The sequence below is a fragment of the Lynx rufus genome, unplaced genomic scaffold (genome assembly GCF_022079265.1).
Source record: "Lynx rufus isolate CCGP_SWC_20201006 ecotype Redwood Valley unplaced genomic scaffold, mLynRuf1.p SCAF_17, whole genome shotgun sequence".
In the NCBI taxonomy this organism is placed as follows: Eukaryota; Metazoa; Chordata; class Mammalia; order Carnivora; family Felidae; genus Lynx; species Lynx rufus.
Window position 1 is genome coordinate 37,382,434 of NW_025814831.1, and position 22,127 is coordinate 37,404,560.

At 54.3% G+C, this 22,127-nt stretch overlaps 1 protein-coding gene across 2 annotated transcripts in view; it reads left to right on the top strand.

Annotated features, from left to right (window-relative positions):
- Positions 1–21,649, top strand: part of SPTB (spectrin beta, erythrocytic) — a 128,334-nt gene extending 106,685 nt beyond the window's left edge. For both annotated transcript variants that reach the window (XM_047079510.1, XM_047079511.1), the window contains exons 26-36: positions 209–583; positions 2,063–2,307; positions 3,374–3,512; positions 3,984–4,068; positions 4,904–5,100; positions 5,408–5,457; positions 5,946–6,024; positions 15,222–15,472; positions 18,024–18,197; positions 18,439–18,481; positions 18,595–21,649. In XM_047079510.1, coding sequence (XP_046935466.1) covers positions 209–583; positions 2,063–2,307; positions 3,374–3,512; positions 3,984–4,068; positions 4,904–5,100; positions 5,408–5,457; positions 5,946–6,024; positions 15,222–15,472; positions 18,024–18,197; positions 18,439–18,481; positions 18,595–18,762 — 1,806 coding nt within the window. In that variant the 3' untranslated portion in view covers positions 18,763–21,649. The remainder of the gene's footprint in view (positions 1–208; positions 584–2,062; positions 2,308–3,373; positions 3,513–3,983; positions 4,069–4,903; positions 5,101–5,407; positions 5,458–5,945; positions 6,025–15,221; positions 15,473–18,023; positions 18,198–18,438; positions 18,482–18,594) is intronic.
- The last annotated feature ends 478 nt before the right edge of the window (positions 21,650–22,127 follow it).

Below are 22,127 nucleotides of genomic sequence, written 5' to 3' on the forward strand. Positions count from 1 at the left end.
GCAGGAGCGGTCACTCCGGGCGCACACGCACGCGCACACACTGCTACCCGGAGATGCAGACACCACTGTGGACTCAGGCTGCCCTGGGCAGGTGTGGGACTGTGGCTCCAGGTGCTCTGGCTGCCACTCAAGAAAGTCTGCAGCTGGGGTGGTGACACCACCCCACCCCTGAGCCCCATAACCACGTTTCTGTTTACCCCGTGTCCAGCTGCTCCGGGACAAGTTCCGGGACTTTGCCCGGGAGACTGGGGCGATTGGGCAGGAACGGGTGGACAACGTGAACATCATCATCGAGCGGCTCATCGACGCAGGCCACAGTGAAGCGGCCACCATCGCCGAGTGGAAGGATGGGCTGAACGAGATGTGGGCGGACCTGCTAGAGCTCATCGACACGCGCATGCAGCTGCTGGCCGCCTCCCATGACCTGCACCGCTACTTCTACACGGGTGCCGAGATCCTGGGCCTCATCGATGAGAAGCACCGTGAGCTGCCCGAGGACGTGGGGCTGGACGCCAGCACTGCCGAGTCTTTCCACCGGGTGCACACTGCCTTTGAGCGGGAGCTGCAGATGCTGGGCTTGCAGGTGCCTTCTGTCCCTTGCTGCCCACCTGCAGGCTCCAGGGACCTGCCTTTCACATCTTCCCCATGACCAGGCCCCCGGGGGCGTCGAGGCCTCTCTGGCTTCTAGAGGTGAAACCTCTAGAATGGACACCAGGAAATTTCACCTCCTAAGAAAGGCAACAGCTCGGGGCAAAAAGGCAGGAAGCTGCGGCTTTCAGACATTCCTTAGCTTCAGAAATAGTTCTTCAAACTGAATCTTCAGAAAAGCCCAACGCAAAACATACCTTAAAATGTTCTTTCTCTGGTCGTATAACAGTGTTACGAGCGAACATATATGTATGTTCCTTTTCTAGCACCAGGTATGGGTATAAGCAATCTATTTAGGCACTGAATCCTCATTGCCACCCCCTGAAGTAGCTTCTAACATTATCTGCATTTTATAGATGAGGAAAGCAAGGCATAGAGAGAGTGAACAAGTTGGCTGGGAACACATAGATCAACAGTGGAGCCAAGATTCAGATCCTGGCAGTCTAGCTATACACACCATGCCCTCAGCCACCAGGCTGTTTGGTCTTTCTATATGGGAGCTGGAGGGACCCCAAGATCTGCTTAGACCCCCTCTTCCCATCACTGGAAGGCCTCCAAGACACCTCTGAAGGTCCATAGGGCTCCACAGAACTTGATGTGATCGAAAGGGTGAGAGCAAAGGATCTTAATGCCGGGGCCTCGGCGGCCTTCCAGAGAGACTGGGAGAGAGGCTAGCTATGGAATCCTGCACCCACCCATCAGGGTTCAGGGATGGGACGCCAAGGCAGGTTGGGCCTTGGTTCACCCAAGAGAGGACCTCCCAGGAATTTGTCCAGCTGGAGGTGGGGTCTGTCATGAGGCTCTTGTGCCTTGTGGTTGCCAGAGCCCCTGAGGTGGTGGGCACAGCCTGCTGAAGTCTCAGGAATAAGGCTTCATTGTGCTGGGACTGGCCTTAGACAGAGGGTCCGGTACAGCCCCTTCCTCAGAGAGGCAGCATGTTGAGTGGTTAAGAACAGGAACTCAGGAGCATACCCCCTGTCTGCACCCCTCTTCTAGTGTGAATGACCTCAGGCCAGTCACCAAGCCTCCCTGTGCCTCAGTTTCCTCGTCTTGAAACCAGGAATCACAATAGTACCTCTTTCATGGGATGGTTGTAAAGATTAAGAAAGTAATAAATAAGAAAATGTTTAGAACAGTGCCTGGCACATAGTTACTCCCATTAATTCTAGGGAGATCAAAGGGCATAGGGTCCCTTCCACTCCTGTATCCTCCTCAAAGCCCCAGGGATGGCATGGGTCCATAGAGGCCAAAACAAGGTGCCTTTTCCCCCAGTGTTGGTGGGAGGCTGAAGATCTTGCCTTCTAGAAGAGCCCTGGGGAGGGAGACCAGGAGGAGACAGATCCCTTGCCCTTGCCCATCAGAGGCCCAAGACACGTCTTTTTGGGGAACAACGTCCAATTTCGCCCGACCACAGGTACAGCAGTTCCAGGACGTGGCCACCCGCCTGCAGACAGCATACGCTGGGGAAAAAGCAGATGCCATCCAGAACAAGGAGCAGGAGGTGTCTGCTGCGTGGCAAGCACTGCTCGACGCCTGTGCGGGACGCCGTACCCAGCTGGTGGACACGGCAGACAAATTCCGCTTCTTGAGCATGGTCCGAGACCTCCTCTCCTGGATGGAGGGCATCATCCGGCAGATCGAGACCCAGGAGAGGCCCAGGTAAGGGGGACGTCCTCAAGGCAGCCCCTCTCCTCAGCCACTTGGTCCCAGAAGCTGGCGGACCAGTGTGCTGCCCTCGGGGCACTACTCCTCCTTGGAGAGACAGTCCTGGACTGTGGGGGCACCTGAGGCTGGGCCTGGGCAGAAACTGAGTGGCTCAGCTTCTAGTGGGGGGGGCCAAGCACTTCAGAGTGAAGGGAGCCCTGAGAGTGGCGAGAAAGACCTCTGCCATTCAGATCTGACGGCAGGGCGAGGACCACAGCTGTCAGTGAAAATAAGCACTTCGCGTACCCGAAGCTGGGCAGGTCCGAGACTGTGCGCTCTTCCCCCCAGTGCTGGGCTGGGGAGCTCAGGAAGGAGCTCATTGTCCATGAAAGGCAATGGTCACCAGCCCACCTCTGTCCCTGTGTCCTAGGGTGCCCATCCTGACGGCCAAGCCTTTATATTTAACATTGTTACCCTGAAGTAACTCACATACCGTATAATTCAGCCTTTTAAAGTGCCCCATCCAGGGGTTTTTTTTGCAACCATCACCGCAATCCAAGTTTAGAAGATTTTCATCACCCCTAAAAGAGACCCTGTACTCTTTAGTAGTCATCACCCCATGATTTCCTCCTCCCCCAGCCCCTGGCGACCACGAATCTGCTTTCTGTCTCTCTAGATTTGCCTATACTAGACTGCTCATAGAAAAGGAATTCTACATTATGTGGTCTTTCATGATTGGCTTCTTTCACCTGGCACAATCTTTCTAAGGTTCATCCATGTTGTAGGATGTGTCGGTACTTTATTCCTTTTTGTTGTCAAAGAATGTTCTCAGGCTTCTTTGGGTGTTCCCAGATCCCCCGCCTATCCCCTGCCAACTGACCAACGGCAGACACCAGGGCATCAGTGTTCCTGCTGGGGCTGGGCTGCCCAGAGAGAGAGGAGGAAGTGTGTGCAGACTCTCAGGCAGGCAGGGGGTGGCCCTCTCCAGTCAGGACTTGGCATCAGACAGGCCAGAGTCACCCAGAGTTTCCTTCTTCCCCCAAACTCCCTCCTCGATTCCTGACCCTCCCCCCTTCCCCAGGGATGTCTCCTCGGTGGAGCTGCTCATGAAGTATCACCAGGGCATCAAGGCAGAGATTGAAACCCGGAGCAAGAACTTTAGCGCCTGCCTGGAGCTGGGCGAGTCCCTGCTGCAGAGGCAGCACCAGGCCTCGGAGGAGGTGAGAGGGACAGTGGGGTGAAGATGAGCCCCTCCGTGTCCTTGCCCTCACTCTTGCTGGGCCAGACAGCTTCCTGGGGAAGGTGCTGGGGGCCATGGTTTCTCTGAGGAGACTCCTCTTTCTTTCACTCATGGAGCACCAGGGCTGTGTGCAGGCCCAGGGATTAGAGCCTCACCAAACCCATGCAAGGTTGGCAGCTTAGTAGTGGAGAGCAGTCTCACAACCCGCCTAACCAACCATGACATGCACACACGTGGGATTGGCAACACCCATTTCCTAGGGTGAGGCACATGTGCCTCAGAGAGGTTAAGTAACTTGCCCAGGGTTGCACAGCTGGCAAGTGGCAGGGCCAGACTTGAAGTCAGATCCATGTGACCAAACCCAGCATGCTTTGCAGGATCCATTTGCATACCATCCCAGACAGGGGAAAGGTTTCCCAAAGCCTGAGTGATTCTCCCTTCCTTCCCCCAGATCAGTGAGAAACTGAAGCAGGTGCTCTACAGGAGGAAGGAGATGAACGAGAGGTGGGAGGCCCGCTGGGAGCGGCTCCGCATGTGTGAGTACCTCTGGGACCCAGAACCTGGGGGGGGGGGGAGGGGGTGCAGATGCCTGCTGAGGTAGGGGCATGGAGGGGTGACTTTCACTGCCTGGAGATGAGCCCCCGCCCCCCGCAGCACCACTCATCTGCAAGGTTCTGGGGTCCATACAGACCTGTGTGGACAGGCTGCTGGAAGCCTACCTCTCACCCGCCAGCATGCTTTCTCCCTGCTCGCCCTCGGGCTCGCCCAGGTCTGGGCAGAACCTGAGCTGGGACGATGCTGCCGCCTCGTGCCAGGCTGGTGTCCCTGTATAGCTGTAATCTGGGGGTGGGGGGTGGTCACGGGGTAAGGCTCTAGAGCTTCCTGCATATTTGATCTGAGGCGTGTCAGGCACATAAAGAGCTCTGTCCTCCTCAGCTGGAGACAGGAGAGGTGGAAAACCCTGCCACTCAGGGAGGAGCCACGCACAAGCCAGGAAGGCCTACAGGGCCCATGGCTGCTTGTGCGTGATTATGTGAGATAGTCGCGGGCTGGGAAGAGAGGGTGTTCAGGGCAAAAGCTGCTCCTCAAGAGGAGACCTCTAAATTACATTTTGTTTTCAAATTTGAGTTCTGATTAACGTGTTTTTCAAATGTAACTCTGGGTAGAGATGAGGAAGGGGCCTGGTGTGGCGCGGGGATAGAGTGGTTTCTGGCGCAGGTCACCACGGAGCAGGGTGTCCGCGTAATTCACTGGCACCCGTGCGGGCCTCCTGCCTGACCGCTAGCTCCCTGTCTGCTGAGCAGCCCCCCATTGGGTGCTAACAGGCCCCTGGGCCCTGTGGGGGTATCTGTGGCTTGTTCCCCGTGGCAGTACTGGAAGTGTGCCAGTTCTCGAGGGACGCCTCTGTGGCCGAAGCGTGGTTGATCGCCCAGGAGCCCTACCTGGCCAGCCGGGACTTTGGACACACGGTGGATAGTGTGGAAAAGCTTATCAAGAGGCATGAAGCCTTTGAGAAATCCACAGCCAGCTGGGCAGAGCGCTTTGCGGCCCTGGAGAAGCCCACTACGGTGAGCTGGGAACGGGCGCTGGGAGGCTCTCAGCAGCCACGCCTGGGGGGGGGTGGTTATCTCAAGTCAAGAACTCTGAGCCCATTATTAGGCACCCATGGACAGTGTAAGAGGCTTGGCAAGGGGGAGAGTGGGAAGGAAATGGGAGAGGTAGAAAGTACTTTTGAATGTGAAAGGCAAAAGGGGTAAGTATTTTCAAAAGGAGCAAATACCAGCTGTATTGGGAGCCATCTGTAGAGAAAGTTGGTCTAACGGCAAGCTCTTCTCTGTGACTGCTCTGATACTCTGGGCCTTTTTCTTCCCCTAGCTTGAGCTAAAAGAACGCCAGACCCCAGAGAGACCTGAGGAGGAGCCTGGGTAAGTATGGCGAGGGCCAGGCGGTAGACCCAGCAGGAGCACTCTGCCAAGGAGGATGGGTGGGAAGGGAGAGGGAGGGTACTTTTTTAATCAGAAACAGGCCCCCTGATGTTTTAACAGTGCACATGTGACCTCTCACACCTGGGCCACTAGCCAGAGAAATCTGGAGTGTCTGTAGCTTAAAGGCAGAGAGGAGCTTTTGTTTCCCTCAAATCTAGGGGTACAGGCAGAAATGGGTAGAGAGCAGTGGCTGCTGAAGAATCACCTCCCCTGCTCTGGGCACCACCTGCACACGTGCCTGAGAGGCCATTTTGTGCACGACCATGTCCGTTTCTGAAGTATCTGCCATAACTCTTCAGATTAAGCAGCTCCTTGCTAAGTGCCTGTTGCCAGGAGGCCTGGACCAGGAGATAGCTGATATGTGTGCCTTGGGGGTAGGCATCGGCCTCAGGGAGGTGGTTTCTAAAGAGGGGCTGTGTCCTCTCTAGGCCTCAAGAGGAGGAAGGCGAGACAGCAGGGGAGGCTCCCCGAGGTCCGCATCGCGCAGCCACCGAGAGAACGTCCCCGGTCAGTTTCCTGTCTGGTTTGTCTGGTTCCTGGGAGTCATTGCTGCCAGAACCTGCTCATCCCTACTAGGCTCAGCCGAGGCAGAAGGCGAGGACAGGCGCACACCACCCAGCCTTCCAGACTCCTCCTTCAGATCAGTCTTCCTTTTTAACTTAGGTTTCCTTAATCTCTAGAATAATTGGCCTCCTTCCTTCAACCCAGAAGAAACTGACATGCCCGCCCACTCATATGACTCTATTAGTTTGGTATTATCTAGTCTAATAAATTTTATTGTATAAATACATCACCATCTACATTAGGAGAAACAGTTTATCCAGGGAAGGTTTATTTTTCCACATCATTCTTTTTCCCATTTTCCCTCTCAGTCCATCCTTCACACAGTAGGCCCTGAACACACACACACACACACACACACTCTCCCTCTCTCTCCCTCTCTCTCTCTCTCTCTTTCTCTCTCTCTCTCTCTCTCTCTCTCACATGCACAAATAGACCATCTGATCCCGCCTGCGCCAGCCACAGACATTTAGGGCAGTGGAGCGGGGACAGCCACCCTCTAGCAGATCCCTCCCTCCTACACAGAGCCTCCTTCCTTTTGCTGCTCCCAGGCCTGATGCCTGTGAGTCAGTGAGTTTGGATATGGAGCTGGCTCTGAAGCAGAAACAGACTTCAAGGAGCTGTGCAGGAGTGAAGGAGAGCACCAGGGCTTCTGGGTCACAGGGCCAGTCCCCCAAACTTGTAGGAAAGTAAGGTGCATCAGAGTCCTGGCTGGCAGAGGTGTTGGGAGGGTCCAAGACAAACCAGCTGCTGGAGGCTTGGGGCACATGTCTTCAGGAAGGAATAGGTCCATAAGCTAAAAAGACCCAGGGTGTCTGTACAGGGAGCCGGGTAAGGCTGTAACCTAGGTTTTGGAGAAATGCCCTGGGGAGCGGCTGAGAAGAAGACAAGACTTCGGCACGTGCCTTGCATGGCTCACCAATGCATGTACCCCACCTCTCTAGTTGCCCTGTTAAGCTTGCCTGAACCTTTAAGGGAAATTGGCATTATAGGTGGAAATTTCTGATACGTGCACCACCCCAGGAAAATGCACATACAGTGATTATTTCCTGTGCAAAATCCCTGTCAGGTCTGCCAACCCTTCTCACACCCCTGAGAGCCACACACACTCACACTCACACACTCTTCCACACTCTGAGCTCCCTCTGCTGCCTCCAGCCTGGCCGGAGTCCCTTTCTGAGCTGCACCAGCCCTTCATGTCCAGCAGAGGGCATTCCTGGGCTCCCAATGGAGGGTCCTTCCCAGAAGTGCTCTCTGAAGCTCCCATCACCGCATGTGGGATCTCTGGTGGACTTGGTCCCAGCCCCTTTTGCCTGAAACAGCCCCCGCCGGAAGGAGAGAGAACTTGAGGGCTGCCCGAACTGTGGACACTGGGGCTGGGACTGTCCGGCACCACCTGTGCTTCGGCTGTGCGTCCCTGTGTGTCTTTACGTGCAGTGGTGTCCCCGGTCTGCGGGCTCCTTTGTGGCCACCTGAGCAACTCCATTGTCCGTGTCATGTACGTCTGTGCAAATGTAATTACGTGTGCGTCAGAGCTGCCTCCATCCAACACCTGAATGTCCCTGGGTTTGGGGGAATAAAACCTGCTTGGACCTGAGTATCTCTGGAAGGTGGGAACGAACCCACATCTGAGACCCTTCCCAAGAGCCAGCCACTCCGTCAAATGGGAGGATGCCTGTGTTTGCTACAGGAAGAATCCAGATGGCAAATCAAGTGAATACCAGGCCTGAGGCCTCATGGAAACAAATTTCCTGCCGCTTCTCCTTTCTGAGCCCTTTGTTGGGTTTTATGAGGATCTACAAAACTCCAAGGGAGGGTGGGATACCCAGTCGGTCTTTGATATGAGGAGAGAGGAAAATGGGTCCCACGCAGGCTGGGACACCTTTTCAGAAACCACTGGCCTCTCCCAGGAAGGGCTGGCAGTGTGCTGAGCCTTCTCCCCGGCCGGGCCTGGGTTAGGGTGGCTCTCACGCTGTCCCATGTGTGTGGTCTGGTGTGGGTGCCCTGTAGAATCGATCCATGTGGTGCTGCTTTATGTGAAACCCATCACTAGTGCATGCTGGCTTCCTGCTTGGGGGAACAGATGGGAGTGGACCAGACACCTGCTACACACCACGGGTAGCCACCCTGCAGGCCCCAGCTCGGTACCCCCCCTTTCCAGGTAAACACCTGGAAAAGCACACGCAGACACACACACGGACTGGAGTGCATTCCACGTCCATCTTTTCCTCAAATACATCATTGTACAATTGATTGCCTCCCTCACCACCTTTCCACATCAGAGCACGTTCTGGTAAAAAAAACTGGTCCTTTCATACAGGTAAGTATGTGTGTGCGTGAGGCCAAGCAGAAAAAAATAAGGTATCACAAAAGCCAAAACTTCTGGAGTGGAAGTCAGGACATTGGGTTCTAGTCCTTAATGCTGCTAGAACCTTCCTGTATGATTTTATACAAACCACCTAATCGTCCTGGGTCTCCTCACCCTTATAAAGCCCTCTTTGGGATTGCAGAAAGTCCAGAACATTCCTGTATATCAACAGTATACTTAAATAAAGGGAGGGGCTGGGAGAGATGGGTTTCCCCACTTTCCTCTGGTCCCATCCTTAGTTCTAAGGAGCCTGTTAGCTTGTCAGGTGCTAGCTGGTATGAGGCTGGATGGGAAAGAAGAGGCAAAGGGCTGGGGTGTTTGCCTTTGTCCTTGGCTTGGGAAAGAGAGGCAGGGTTGGGCCTCAGCTCCTGCCAAAGTCTATGCCCTGAAGATGGCCCCAGGACACTGGATGGGGGCCTGGCAGCAGGCTGAGCGTTCCCCTTCCTCTCAGTGCCTGGCACTGTCACCCCAGTACCCCCTGCCTGTATGTGTCCCTTCATCCTGGGGGTGGCTGTGGGAAGGGCCTGGGGTTCTTGCTAAGCATTCTCATCTCCCAGGCCCTGGGTGCCTCAGAATCCCCAGTGCATCTGCAGGGAGGTGTTGATTGTTGAAAGGTTGTGATTGATTTCACGGGGGAAAATGGTACTGCAGAGGATCCAGGTCATTTCAGATCACTCCAGGCTTAAAGGTCCCAGCCAACAGTGCTGGGATGTCTTCTGTGCATGGCATCCAGTTCTTGGCTTTGGGGTGGGAATTGGGGCCTGCTTGAGGAATTCTCCCAACGGGACAGCTGTGACAATGTGAATGGCATCTCTGAGAGGTACTGGTGCTCTGAGGGGCTGTGACAACAAGAAAGAGGCAGTCTTCAGTGTTCACCACGTGGTCGTGCCCTGTCAGCCTCTGGAACTTGAGGCTACTCTGGAAAGCGACTGCTGGGTGCTGGTCATTATCAGGTCCCTTCATCAGGTTGTCAGGAAAGATTCTTACCCAAGTGCAGCTCACAGACGTCACTCTTACCATGACCTTCCAAGACTGCCTGCAGCTGGCTGCCTGGGAGAGGACAGGCATCTCATTAGGGGTAAATGTGGGGAGTCTAGGTCCCTCGCCTCTCCCTTCCAGAATTTCAGAGGTTGCCGCAGCTTGAGGGCAGTAACCAGCGCTTGGAAATGGGAGGGACGTGCCCCAGGAGCTGAGCGGGTATACCTTTCAGAAGGTGCCTGGCTGGCTCCAGCAGCTGTCGCCCCTACCCCCACCCCCCCACCCCAGGCTCTCCTCAGAACAGCCCTCCTGGCAGGCAGCCTGAAGCTGTAATCAGCAACCAGAGGCCAGGTTCCACGTCCTTGGATGGAAGGGATGTGGGGATGTGTGGAGCAGCTGTGTCTCTTCTTGCCCGAGCAAGTGTTCCAGTCCTTTCTCCCCGCCCCGTGAGGCCCAAAGGAACTTCTTGCTGCTTCAGGCATTTTTCAGCCTGTGCGAATCCTATTTGTTCCTAATGAGCAGAAGGGACCTGGAAAGGTCTCTGTTTTCCCCTAAACCTGGGCGTGGCCCTGTCTCCCCAGGATGCCTGAATCAGTGGGTGTGGGGGGCGGCGGGGAGGGGTCTGCCTACAGTCTGGCACTGCACCCTGATACTCCAGGCTCTTTCTGGACCTGTGTCCACCACTGGGTGTGCCCAGCTTTCCATGCTGTGGCCACATGTGATCTTCCTGGCCTGGCTGCTCCAAAGGCTGCCTCTGCATTCTTCCTTCCAAGCTGTGTTTCAGAGCATCCCAGATACTGATGGACTCAGGACGGAACTCCGTTAACATTGGAGGCATCTGAGAAAAGGGGTTTGAAGCTGCCAACTTGACCACTGGGCGTAAGATCTGGATGGGGGGGGCATCTTCTAACTCTTTTTAGTCTTTCCGAATCACAGCAGGATGGAGGAGCCACCAGCTTCTCCAGGGCAGGCCCGGAAGAGCCGGTGGTAGGAATGGTGAAGACCGCTCCCAAGGAAGCCTCCCATCCACGAGGGCGGTGGACCAGGTCCTCCCCTCCCTGTTTGAGGGGACCCTGCACACTCCCCTCTCCTTTCCCCTCACTTCACCTGGTGGCTCCTCCTGTCATCTTCCCTGGTTCCCCAGTTGTCATCTCAGATGGACTGATGGCTCATCCCATCTCTCCACCCCAGCTGCTCCTGCCTTCCCTCTGGAGGCATTTGTCTCTGCTCGCCCTGAGTTCCCATCTCTTGATTTCTTTGGCTGCTCTCAACTCAACAATCTTTTTCTTCTCTTGCAAACAGCTGTCTTCTGAACAGTCTTCCCAACCTGCCTGTCCACAGTCCTTCCCACCCCTTACCCAGAGGACCAGCATCCAGACATCAGACACTGGGGGAGAGTGCAATTCTCGGCTGCAGAAGTGGCCAGCTTCCCTCCACCCCAGTTGAAGCACGACTTGGTTGCCTAAGGCATCCAGCAGTAGGTGTCGTCCAGCACCAAGCCCCTCTTCTGGCCCGTTCAGGTGTTTTCTGACTCGTCTTACAAATGTAGAGCAGGAACCACATTGGTAGGTGCTCTCCTCTGGAGCAACAGTACCCCGCCCCTTCTACAGCAGGATTCCGTAGGAGGAAGCGACCAGACAGCTCTGCTTCAACTCCTCACTCACTAGATGTGTGGCTGAACAAGTTACTCCTCCCTGACCCCACTTTTCCGAACCTGTAAAATAGGGATAGGGATGATACCTGCCCCAGACTGTGAGGATCGGAAGAGAGAATGTAGGTAGAACATCTGGCACCTAGTAGATTATTTCCAGTCTTCATTTTTTGTCTGTTCCTCACTACAGTCCTTCATCTTCTTAAATGAAGCATCCTCCATGTGAATTCTAACACCCATTGCCAGAGCCCTCCCAAACCAGCCTTCCTGGAGCATCTCTCCCTAGATACCCCTACGTATACACTCTGGGCTGAGTCCCTGCCATGAGATCAGCAGGCAAGACGATCACACCACAAGGAGGAATGGCCTCTTCCTGGGTGCACCCTCACACCCTGGTTCTCGCTTATCAGTATCTCCTTTAGGGACAAGCCCCCTCACTTGCGTTTCCTTGCTTGTTAATACATCTGGGCTCACTGGGCATCTTCTAGAAACTCCAAAACACCCTGTGGTCACAGGCCAGGTTATTTTTCTCCCGGGGACTGGAGTGTTAGTTGTCTGTCTGCTGTCTTCTACACCCCCGTCCGGGCATGGAAGCACACCTCCATCTCCTTTAGTCCAGAGCAGAAATGCACCCATCTTGTCCCCCTTCTTCTCCTATTCTTGAGCCTCCTTTGTGGAGAAGACCCTCAAGGCTCTGCCTACTTCCCCTGCCCAAGCCAGCTTCCTAGGAAGGCAATATGCTAAAAAGTCAAGCTGAAAAGACCCTGAAAAGGTGGCCATTTCCTGCCCGTCAGGAACCGGGGCCTCTCCCTGTTTGACTGCAATCCTGAGAGATCCTAAAAGCCTCTCCTGCCTGTGCCTTTCCTCCCCTGATGTCCCCTACCAGCAGCCAACGCTGCCTGCCCCCTGCCCTCCTCTGACATCATGATCCCAGCAGCCGGCTCACACGCCCTCCTCTCAGATGCCCCTGCTTCACCCACCTTTTCCCCAAACCTCCATGCTACAGGCAGCACCCTCCTATATCCCAGCCCCCACCTTGGCCCATTCTCCTGCAGGCTGTCACCTCCACTTAAAGTCTAAACTCCCCAGCTGCTCCAGCCTGACATCTAGAATTTCCTCCAGTCCCCCTCTTTGAGTGTCCCCAGCTCCAGTGGGTGGTGTTTCCAGGCTAGGCACCCTCAGCACTGCAGCTATAATCTGTGCATCTTCCTTGTCATCTAAGGGCTGAAGCAGCAGGCCTTCCACCTTACAACACAGAGGACAGAATGGACTCTTAGACCATCTCTCCAGGGCCCTTCGGCAGAACCTGCCTCTCCCTACAGCCACACAAGTAGCCAGCTCTGGGCCACAGCCCCTCCCCTGTAGGGCAAGGCAGAGTCTCCATATGAAAGTATGGCACGGTTTGGGGGGCAGCAGCAGGACGACAGTCACCACCTCCCCTCCCTTCCCCAACTTTCTTTTAGAAGACAGCACGAAGATTTCCTCCTGGAGCCTGGGAAAGGAAGGTCCCTCTGGCCAAAACCACGCCCCATCATTCTCATCTGTGGCTCCTTCCTTAGCCCAGAAGAGCAGCGCTGCCAGCTCTGGGCCTGGGAGGCAGCCAGCAGCCACCAGACACTTCTACCCCTCACCCTCACCCTCAGCTCCTTCTCAGCCTTGGCCTTCAGGGCAGTCTATTCCACATGAATAGTCAAGGGCACAGAAGAAATGTTTGCATACATTGGAAACTCCCATTTTCTAAAACAAACCTGTAACCTGGCCATTTAACTTTTGATCACACAGGCCAGGTCCTCTGAATGTACGTACCTGCTAGGGGATGTGGGTCAGGCACTCATTAGGAGGAAGCAGAAGAAAGGTTGAGATTAAGTTGGGAGGCAGTCCTGGAAAAATCTGCCTTTTTTTTTTTTTTTTTTCAGAGGACAGTTCAGAAATGTTAAGAGAATGTAAGTATAGGAAGAATATGTGGACAGTGCCTAGTAAAACCAGTCCTAGGAGGGTAGAGGCTGAGTGAGAGGCAAACGTGGCAGAGGGTCTTCTCTGACACCCCATGGCAGGTGCAGGGAACACCCTGGCCCAGGATGAAGGGGAGCAGTGCAGCCAGATGGAGAGGTAGGGGGTGGAAAGAGGCTTTACCTTCTGCATTAATAATCCGCCTCCCAACCTTTATACCCAAATCAGAGGTTGGCTTGAGTCCAAAGAAAAAGCCCGCTCCCAGGCTCATCCCTGCCAACTTTGCCCTTCTACCCTGCTAGATGACCCAGGCAGTGCTTTGAGGCCTCTAAATCCCTGTGGCCAGTGCTAGCTCACTGCAGACACTTGAACATACAAGTACTGCAGATGTGTAAAGAGGAGTGTGAACCAGTCACAGCGCTCAAGGGGCTCTAAGGAAAAGATGAAAGACCTAACAATGTGATAAAAACTCAGGTTTTCTAATTCTGGAGTGCATGCTCTTTTGATACCTGTTAGCTGTGTGACCTTGGGTAAGTCACTTAACCTCTCTGAGAATAGATTTCCTTGTAGATTGAAGGCAGTAGACCAGGTTAGTGGTTTTCAAACTTTTCAGACATGTTATCCTTTCTTTAAATGAGATCTTACTGGATTGCCAACTTAAAACTGTTTATTGGACCATCCTAATTTGATGGAATACAAACATGACCAGCTTTACCCTTCCTGCAATCACTGCCTCAGACCTCTCCATTGAGCCTCTTCTTCCATTCCTTCGTACCATCTCAGGCAGTCCTTGGTCACTTCCATCTGCTGAAAAGCCTACCCAGTCTGTTTCAGTTTAAACCTTCAATCTGCTATCCAGGGTAGTGTCCACATTCTCTCATCCTCCATTTCTCTATTTCAGGTTTGATCCATGGTCTAAAGGACCCACAATGGGGAGCACAGGGTCTCTGCTCTTCTCTGGCTCCTCCAGGCCTCCACCTTCAGTTGTGGGGCAAGAAGTAGGGAGTAGAAAAGGAGGCAGTCTCTACTGCGTGGGGACGTTCTGATCCTCCTGGGTGATGTCCTTGGTCCTTCAGGCATCCAGACGTGGCATAGGACCCTTCCCACCTGGTGCTGTAAGGTCTCCAATAGTCAGGCCTTGGAGACAGGGTCCTAGCCAGATGGCTCAAGCTAGGCTGCCTGCATTGGTGCCCATTTGGCACACACTCCTCTGTGCCCTACCTGGCAGGGAGAGGCTGGCTGCCCCCCTGCTACCCTCATCCATCCTCCCCCTCTTCTGCAACAGGGCACAAAGGCAGATCACCAATGCCTCTGTGTTGGTATAGGTCAGCTGGGGTATAGGTCGGCTCCCCTTCTGGGCATGGAGGCCCCTCGTTGGGCTAGGTAGGGGCAGGAGCACCCCACCCTGCAAAGGGAAGTGCAGAGAGGTGAAAGCCACAGCTTTTCCCTGGAGTGATGGCTCCTAACCTGGGGATTCTCCACTTCAGCTGCTCATTAGAGAGCATGAAAAGCTTATTCAGAAATACCAATGTGCTGACCCCACTCCAGGGTGTATTTTGTTGAAGTTGGGGACCGTAGAAGGCAACCGGGGTTAGGAAGCACTGCCCTACTTGCAACAAATCCCTGTCCAGTGCTGGGAGCAGGGCCAGTTGGTCCTGCACCTTGACCCGGGAGGATCTAGGTTCTCCCTTTGTAAGGTGGTAGGGGGACTGAGGGCCTGACCCCTTAGCTCCGGGGCCTTAGCCAGAGCAGGTACCAGCAGAGTTCCCATTCAGCGCTCCAGTTGAATAGCACCTTTCTTATGCAATCTTGCCAGAGCCTATATATAACTCAGTTGGAGTTGGAGCACCTCTGCTGAAGCAGGGGTGGGGGGCCTGGAGCCAGCAGTGATCCAGGGCTTTGCCAGCTGCATTGGAAACCCCCAGCAGTGAAATCATCACCTAGGCCCCTCAGCTCATTCTAAGAACCTCTTGTCACTATGTTGAAAGGTGAGGGAGTGGGAATGGAACCAGAGGCATGGGCGGGGTCTAAGAGAAGCAGACCAGGTGGCTCAGCAAGTCAAGGGAAAACCAGGAGGCACACAGCAGTAAGGAAGCAAGGTCAGGAGGGGACCTCAGACTTCCCAATCCTGCCGAGTAGCCACCCCTGGGTCTGAACCCCCAGCAAGGTGTGCTCCTCCCATATGACCCTGAGCAGGGGGAAGAAGAGAGGCAATGGCCTCAGGACCTGCAGCCGCCACCCCCTCCAGGGCCACAGGAGGAGAAATCCAGTGGGGATGAGAGGCCCACCACCGAGCCTCTCTATAAAGTCCTGGACACGCCTCTGAGCGAGGGTGACGAACCTACAACGCTGCCAGCCCAGCGGGACCACGGGTACAGTGTGCAGATGGAGGGCTACCTGGGCCGAAAGCATGACCTGGAGGGGCCCAATAAGAAGGCATCCAACAGGTATGTGAGGCAGGGGCCACCTGCTGGTAGGGGGGGTGGCTCCCAAGGACTTCTCCACCAACAGAGCCTCAGCAGCACGGGTATGTGTTGGGAGAGAGGGTGCCCTTTGTCTCTGGTCTGAGCACCCCTTTGGGCCAGCCTAGGGGCTACTTGGCACGATGGGAAAAGCCTATCTTCAGTTCCAGTCCTGAGTTCAAATCCTACGCCCTCGTACAAGTTACTCAGCCTTCGTTTCCCCGTTTGCAAAACAGGGATAACGATGATGATAGCATGCCTCTTGGGTACAGATACTGAGCCTGACACAGAGTAGGTTCTCAATAATACTAGTTTTTCTTAATCCAGGGCTGGGTAACAGGTAGGTACGTCTTGGCAGTAACAACATATCCTTGACCAAGTCCCACTTTTTAACAAATCTGGGCCTCAGTTTCCCCCACTGTAAAATAGGAAGAATGGGGTTGGCATACATGCCTTCTGGAGGTCCCTCCCAGTGCTGTCATACAGCAATTCTGTGACCCTGAGGAACTCATTCGAAGGCTGTGCCCTTTCCTGGCCCTGAGGCAGTTATGTCCTTGAATTCGGTCTGTCCAGAGCTGCTTCTACCCAAAGTCCCTGGGGCCTCTGTTTTTTGGGGAGCTTTCCAGGGTCCCAGGGACACAGGACAGCTTTGAGAGGTGGAAGCAGCCACATTCCCAGGGCTCCAGGGCTGCATACAGAGCCCATACTGGGGAGACAGGCTAAAAAACTAATTCAAATTTCAAAAATGAATTTGGGGGACCAACCACCCTGAAGAAGTCTATTGTTTATACAGAGTCCACCAGAAAAGGAGAAACTAGCATTGACTGAGCACCTACCATGCTAAAATCTTCACAACTGCTCTGTGCTATTGAAGATTCTATTTTCCAGATAGAAAAACAGAATTTCAGAGAAGTTAAGTCATTTGTTTAAGGCAGGATAAGACCCAGCTCCTTCTCAGCAACTGCCTTACTTGGGCTACAAGCTCAAGGAAGGTGGTGAGGGCTAGAGGAAAGGTCCCTGACCCTTCCTGGAGGATCTCCCTCTGGGTGTCAGAAAGCTGGGCTCTGTAAAAATGGCTCTGCAGCCAGCTTGTACAGTACAGGTCAAGTTCTCTCTCTGAACTTGCAGTCCTTCTTCCCCATGTGCCCCAAAATTCTTCACCTTCCTGCTTTCCAAAGGGAGGGAGGAGAAAGAGAGCAATGGGGGTTGGGAGGCGGGGGGGGGGGGGGCGGGGGGGGGGCGAAGGAAGAGGAGGAGGAGTAAGAAAAGCTTAATGTTTCCCAGCATTCATTACTGTGAGAGGTAAAAGAGGCAACCTGTTTCCCATTGGCCAGTCAAGGAGCTCAGGTCAGCCCACACATTAGCTTATGAGCTCATCTCCCAAACATCAGCTGAGTCTTGATTTGCACAAGTATGTATCTTTAAAAAGTGCTGGTGCAGGGGCGCCTGGGTGGCGCAGTCGGTTAAGCTTCCGACTTCAGCCAGGTCACGATCTCGCGGTCCGTGAGTTCGAGCCCCGCGTCGGGCTCTGTGCTGACAGCTCAGAGCCTGGAGCCTGTTTCCGATTCTGTGTCTCCCTCTCTCTCTGCCCCTACCCCGTTCATGCTCTGTCTCTCTCTGTCCCAAAAAAAGAAATAAATAAACGTTGAAAAAAAAAATAAAAAAAAAAAAAGTGCTGGTGCAGTATACCGTGCATATTTCCATCGACAAAACCCTGCTCTGTTCACTTCACAGTTGTGTGTAAGGATCAAACATGCTAATGGATGCTCAAGTGCTTTGCAAGGTTAAGTTTACACTATTGGTCTTAGACTCAATAATTCTACTTTTAGAAATTTATCTCGAGGTAAGATCAGAGCTATAGCAAACATTTATGCATGAATGTTTATCCCATTGCTGTTTAAACTGCACTGTTTGAATTTCCAGTAATTACAAGGCCCACCAATAAAGGGATTATTTGTATATATGGTGGGATACCAGATAGCAATTCAAAATTATTTTGGGGAAAGATTTGAAGGATATGGGAAAACACTCATGATATAGTGATAATCTTAAAAGGATATAAATAAAAGTATATGAAATTAAATATTCAGTATAACCCAATTTTCATTATATATGTGAATAGAAGAAAATGTGAATGTGTGAATAGAAAAGACTAGAATATGTAAAATGTTAACAGTAGCTTTTGATGGTGGAATTACAGGCAGATGATTTTTATTTCCTTTCTTAACCATAAAATGTGTTACTATTTTTTTTGTAAGTTTGAGAGAGATTGAGACAGCAGGAGTGGGGGAGGAGTAGAGAGGGGGAGAGAGAGAATCCCAAGCAGTCTCTGCCGCCAGCACAGAGCCTGATGTGGGGCTCGAACCCATGAAACCGCGAGATCATGCCCTGAGCCAAAACCAAGAGTCAGATGCCCAACGAAATGAGCCACCCAGGCGCCCCTAGTATACTAATTTTTTACAAAATGGTAAAGCTAGAATTCATTACAGAGCTGTCATAACCGGACCGTGGGGGACCTGCCTGACTGTTTCCACAGGTCCTGGAACAACCTGTACTGTGTTCTCCGGAACAGCGAACTGACCTTCTACAAGGACGCCAAGAACCTGGCCCTGGGGGTGCCCTACCATGGGGAGGAACCCCTGGCCCTGAGACACGCCATCTGTGAGATTGCTGCCAACTATAAGAAGAAGAAGCATGTCTTCAAGCTGAGGTGAGGCCCTCCTGGCCCGTGCCCATTCCCTGCAGGCTTAGTTTGGCATCAGTGGCTGGACAGGGGCCCCTGTAGGAGACCAGCTCCAGGCCTAGCATTTTTCAAATCGAAGAGGCTGATGGTCCAGATTTTTACCTGCCTCTGAGGGTTGTGGTCAGGGGGAGGCTTGGGTCTGTGGGGTGAGCCAGCCCTCTGTCCAGGCAGAGGTGGCCACATGGCAGGAAACCTTTTTTTGTCCTAGGCTGAGCAATGGCAGCGAGTGGCTCTTCCATGGCAAGGATGAGGTAAGTACAGGGCAGCCTAGCCCAGACTCTTGCTGATAAAGCAGCAGGTGGCTCCCTCAGAAGTCCCAGGGGCACCCCCCTCCTTTGTGGCCCATGACCCTTCTGCGTTGCAGGAGGAGATGCTGTCCTGGCTGCAGGGCGTGAGCACCGCCATCAACGAATCCCAGAGCATCCGCGTGAAGGCCCAGAGCTTGCCCCTGCCCTCCATCACCGGCCCCGACGCCAGCCTTGGCAAGAAAGACAAGGAGAAGAGATTCAGCTTCTTCCCCAAAAAGAAGTAGCCTCTCTGGAGCCCCGCCAGCAGGACCGAGCTGTGCAGGGACTGGCGGGGCGCCTGGGGCCTCAGCCCGGGCCGGTCCTCCCCGCAGCCCACCGCCCGGGCCACCCGCTGCCTGCGCCTGCCTGCGCCTGCGATCCGGTGGCCTGGGCCCGCTGTGCCGCGATCCCTGCCTCTGCCCTCCGGCTGACGCCTGCCTCCGCCTTCGTGCAGTCCCGGTCCGGGGGGAAGGCCAGGGACCCCTGTGGCAGGAAATGGTTTCCCAGGCACAGGCCTTCCTCTCCCACACCCCTCCTCCAGTATGAGGGCCCTCCAACCCCCAAGCCCCACAAAAGCTGGAAAAGAGAGAAGAGGTTCCTCAGACGTTGCCCACTCCCAAAGCAGATCTTGCTTGGGGCCACCTCCCCTTTGGTCACAGCCAGGGAAAGAGAAGAGGACACTGGAAACGCCTGACCTGCCCCTTAGGGGCATAAGGAAGGAGCTTCAGGTAACCACACAGGGCTCTAGCTCTAGGCAAGGGGCCCCTGGGGACCCAGAGGACACAATGGGCCTCCTCCCCACTGGGCTTCCTCAGAACTGGGACTCTCACTTCAAGGGCCACCTGATCCCTTCCCTCTTCTTTCTCTCACCAAAACAAACAAAAAAACGGTGCAGTCCAAGGTTGGTGGGTCTTATATGCAAGGGCCTCAGGCTGCCTCCGGTGCCCTCTGCTACCACCACAGGTGGTAAAAGGGAGGTAAAAGCTCTCAAGCTGGTCTTCTTAAAACAACAGAGCAGCGTAAGGCTCAGAGGTGAAGGAGACAGACAGACCTGGACACTGCCCAGGGCTCTGCCTCTCCACTCTAGGACCCTCCCCACCTCCCCACCAAACCAGCACAGTACGATTCAGCCCCAGGGCCCCTCAGGGAGACAGTACAGATTCCTAGATACAAGAAAAATGCCCCAGCACCTACAGCAAAGCAGCCCAAAGCCCAATGCCCAGTGTGTCCTGTCTGCAGCTGGTACCATCTGAGGGTGCCGGCTGGACAGACAGCAAAGTTCATGACCTGTCACTCTGGGGTGGCAAAAGGAACCATACCTGGGTATTACCTCCCATTATAACACAACCCCTGGACAGCTGGGACAAATGCTGGGTTTGGGCCCTGAGGGTATGGCACCCCTTGCTCCGCTTCTCCTGAAGGTCCTGGCCTTGGGTCGTGGGAAAGTCACATGGGTGCAGAGGTCACCCAACGTCCAACACCCCTCCCCCCTTCCCAAAGCATAGCCTAAAGGAGGCCTGCAACAACCTATTTGCCCAGGGATAGCCTTCCCCATGCTGTTAAGGTCAGACTTCTGGAGGGAAGAGGGCACTCGTTCCAACAAGGATCTCCTCCAGCACCCTGAAAGCAATACAGTGCCAGCCCAGCGTCCGGACTGGGGTTAGGTCCAAAAGAGGGGTCATGCTGGGGACATCAGGTGTTACCCCTGAAGAGACCATAAAAGTCCCAGGGGCTGCTGTTCCATTACCTTCCCCATGAGGAGGCTCAGACACACCCAGATGATTCCTCTGGATGTGAGTGAGGCCCACGTAGCAACTCCAAGGGTAGGCATCCAGAGTCACTAGGCCTTCCCAGGAGCCCCTAGTGCAGGCACAGCTTAGAGATCAATACCACCCTGCCACGGGGAAGCTAACTTCAGCAGACAAGAACAGGAGGGAAGTTCTCCAATAGAGCCCAGCACCCCCAGATCAGGTGGCCCCACCTTTAGAGCCAGGGTCTTCACTTGGCCTCTCTGCATCTAATCCTGCATCCCTCTTTGCATCTACAGGAAAGCTAGTATATACCATTCACCAGCCTCTTTCTCCATCTGGGGAAACCAAGGCAGGAGGCAGTGAGGTGACCATACTCAACTGGTGATGAAGAAGGCCTCTAGTGCATCTGAGGGCATGTCCTGCTCCAAGGCAGATAGTGGCAAGAATCTTCCTCCTCTCCCTGGGCCAATCTTTAGGGAGACCAAGGACCACCCTGTCCCCTCCATGTGTGCCAAAGCTGCAACTGAGGTGAGACATTTCCAGCAAGTGACTCCATAGTCCAAAGAATGGAAGGATCCCAAAGGAAGAGGTAGGATTTCACCACCCCGGGTCCCCCAGACTGGCAGCCAGCTGCATGTGGCCCCTCTATTGCCAGCTCCCCACACATCCCTCTCCCATCACGCAAGCCCCGAGGCACTCAACCAACAGGACTGAGCCTACAGGAGCCCAGCTTTGGGAGACTGTGCCACCTGGGGCTAAGCTCCTGGTGCCCTGGCAAGGTTTCTTTTTCCCCTCCTTCCGTTTTCTACTTTGCAGTCTTTTAACGGTATTCCCAAACTAGGTTGACACAGCTCCCGTCCACACCAGCATAACAGGCTTCCTCCCCAGGGCAGCTTACACGAAGCTCCTTCTGGGCACGGTCAGGCAGTCCTCCTTCCCTCTCTCTTTCCCCTTCACCCCCTGCCTGAACTGATTGGCTGAGGGGGGTATGGAGGGTCCTCAGGCCTCCCCCCAGCCCCCACAACTAGCACCAGTAACAGGAAGCTTGTGGAAGGCCCAGCGTCCCCACCACACCATTTCTCTTTCCTGCCTATTGGAGGGCAACCAGGGTCCCCGAGGTTGGTCCTGGATCTCTCTCCCCTCCCTTTAGTGGGAGCAGACAGGGATCCAGGACCATATGACCTGGTCCTTTGGACAAGCAAGCTCAGGGAGGACACAAGGGAGGAGGAGGCAGCTACACACGACTGCAGCCCTGTTGGGCACAGACCACGCGATCTGGGGCTGGCCCTGGGGCCAGCGGGGCCTTGTCCTCCACCTGCTCAAATGTGCTTCCACCAACCAGAGAAAACCCATTTACTAGTTTTTCTAATAAATCAATAATGCTCCATCTTTCTCACTGATTTGACTGGTTTTGTTTCCCTCTGAACTGGACCAAGGAGGGGTAGTTGAGCAAGGGGGTATCACCATGGAGACAAAGGGACAGATTCTCTGGATGGTCCCTGGAAAATCCTAGGCCACCACCCAGGAGCTGTGCCTTGCCTGAGACCGAGAGCGCTTGCTCATTCATGCGTTCGGCAAGCCTTTCCCCCACAGAGCTCTGGACAGAGATCTTGGCCCTCACTTAGCCCTCACATGAGGGAGGAGATGTGGCCCTCACATCTCCAGAGGGGCGAAACAGGCATCGCCATTTTTCAAAAGGCTCCACTGACCATTCTCACTGGTAGTGAGAACCAGTGAGCTGGTTCAGGGCTCACCATCACGCCTAGATGCTTACGGATCACCTGGGGAAGGTGTTCACTGCAACTTCCCAGACCCTACCCCCTGAAAAGTCTGAGGGAGTTTGACAAGCTGTACATCAT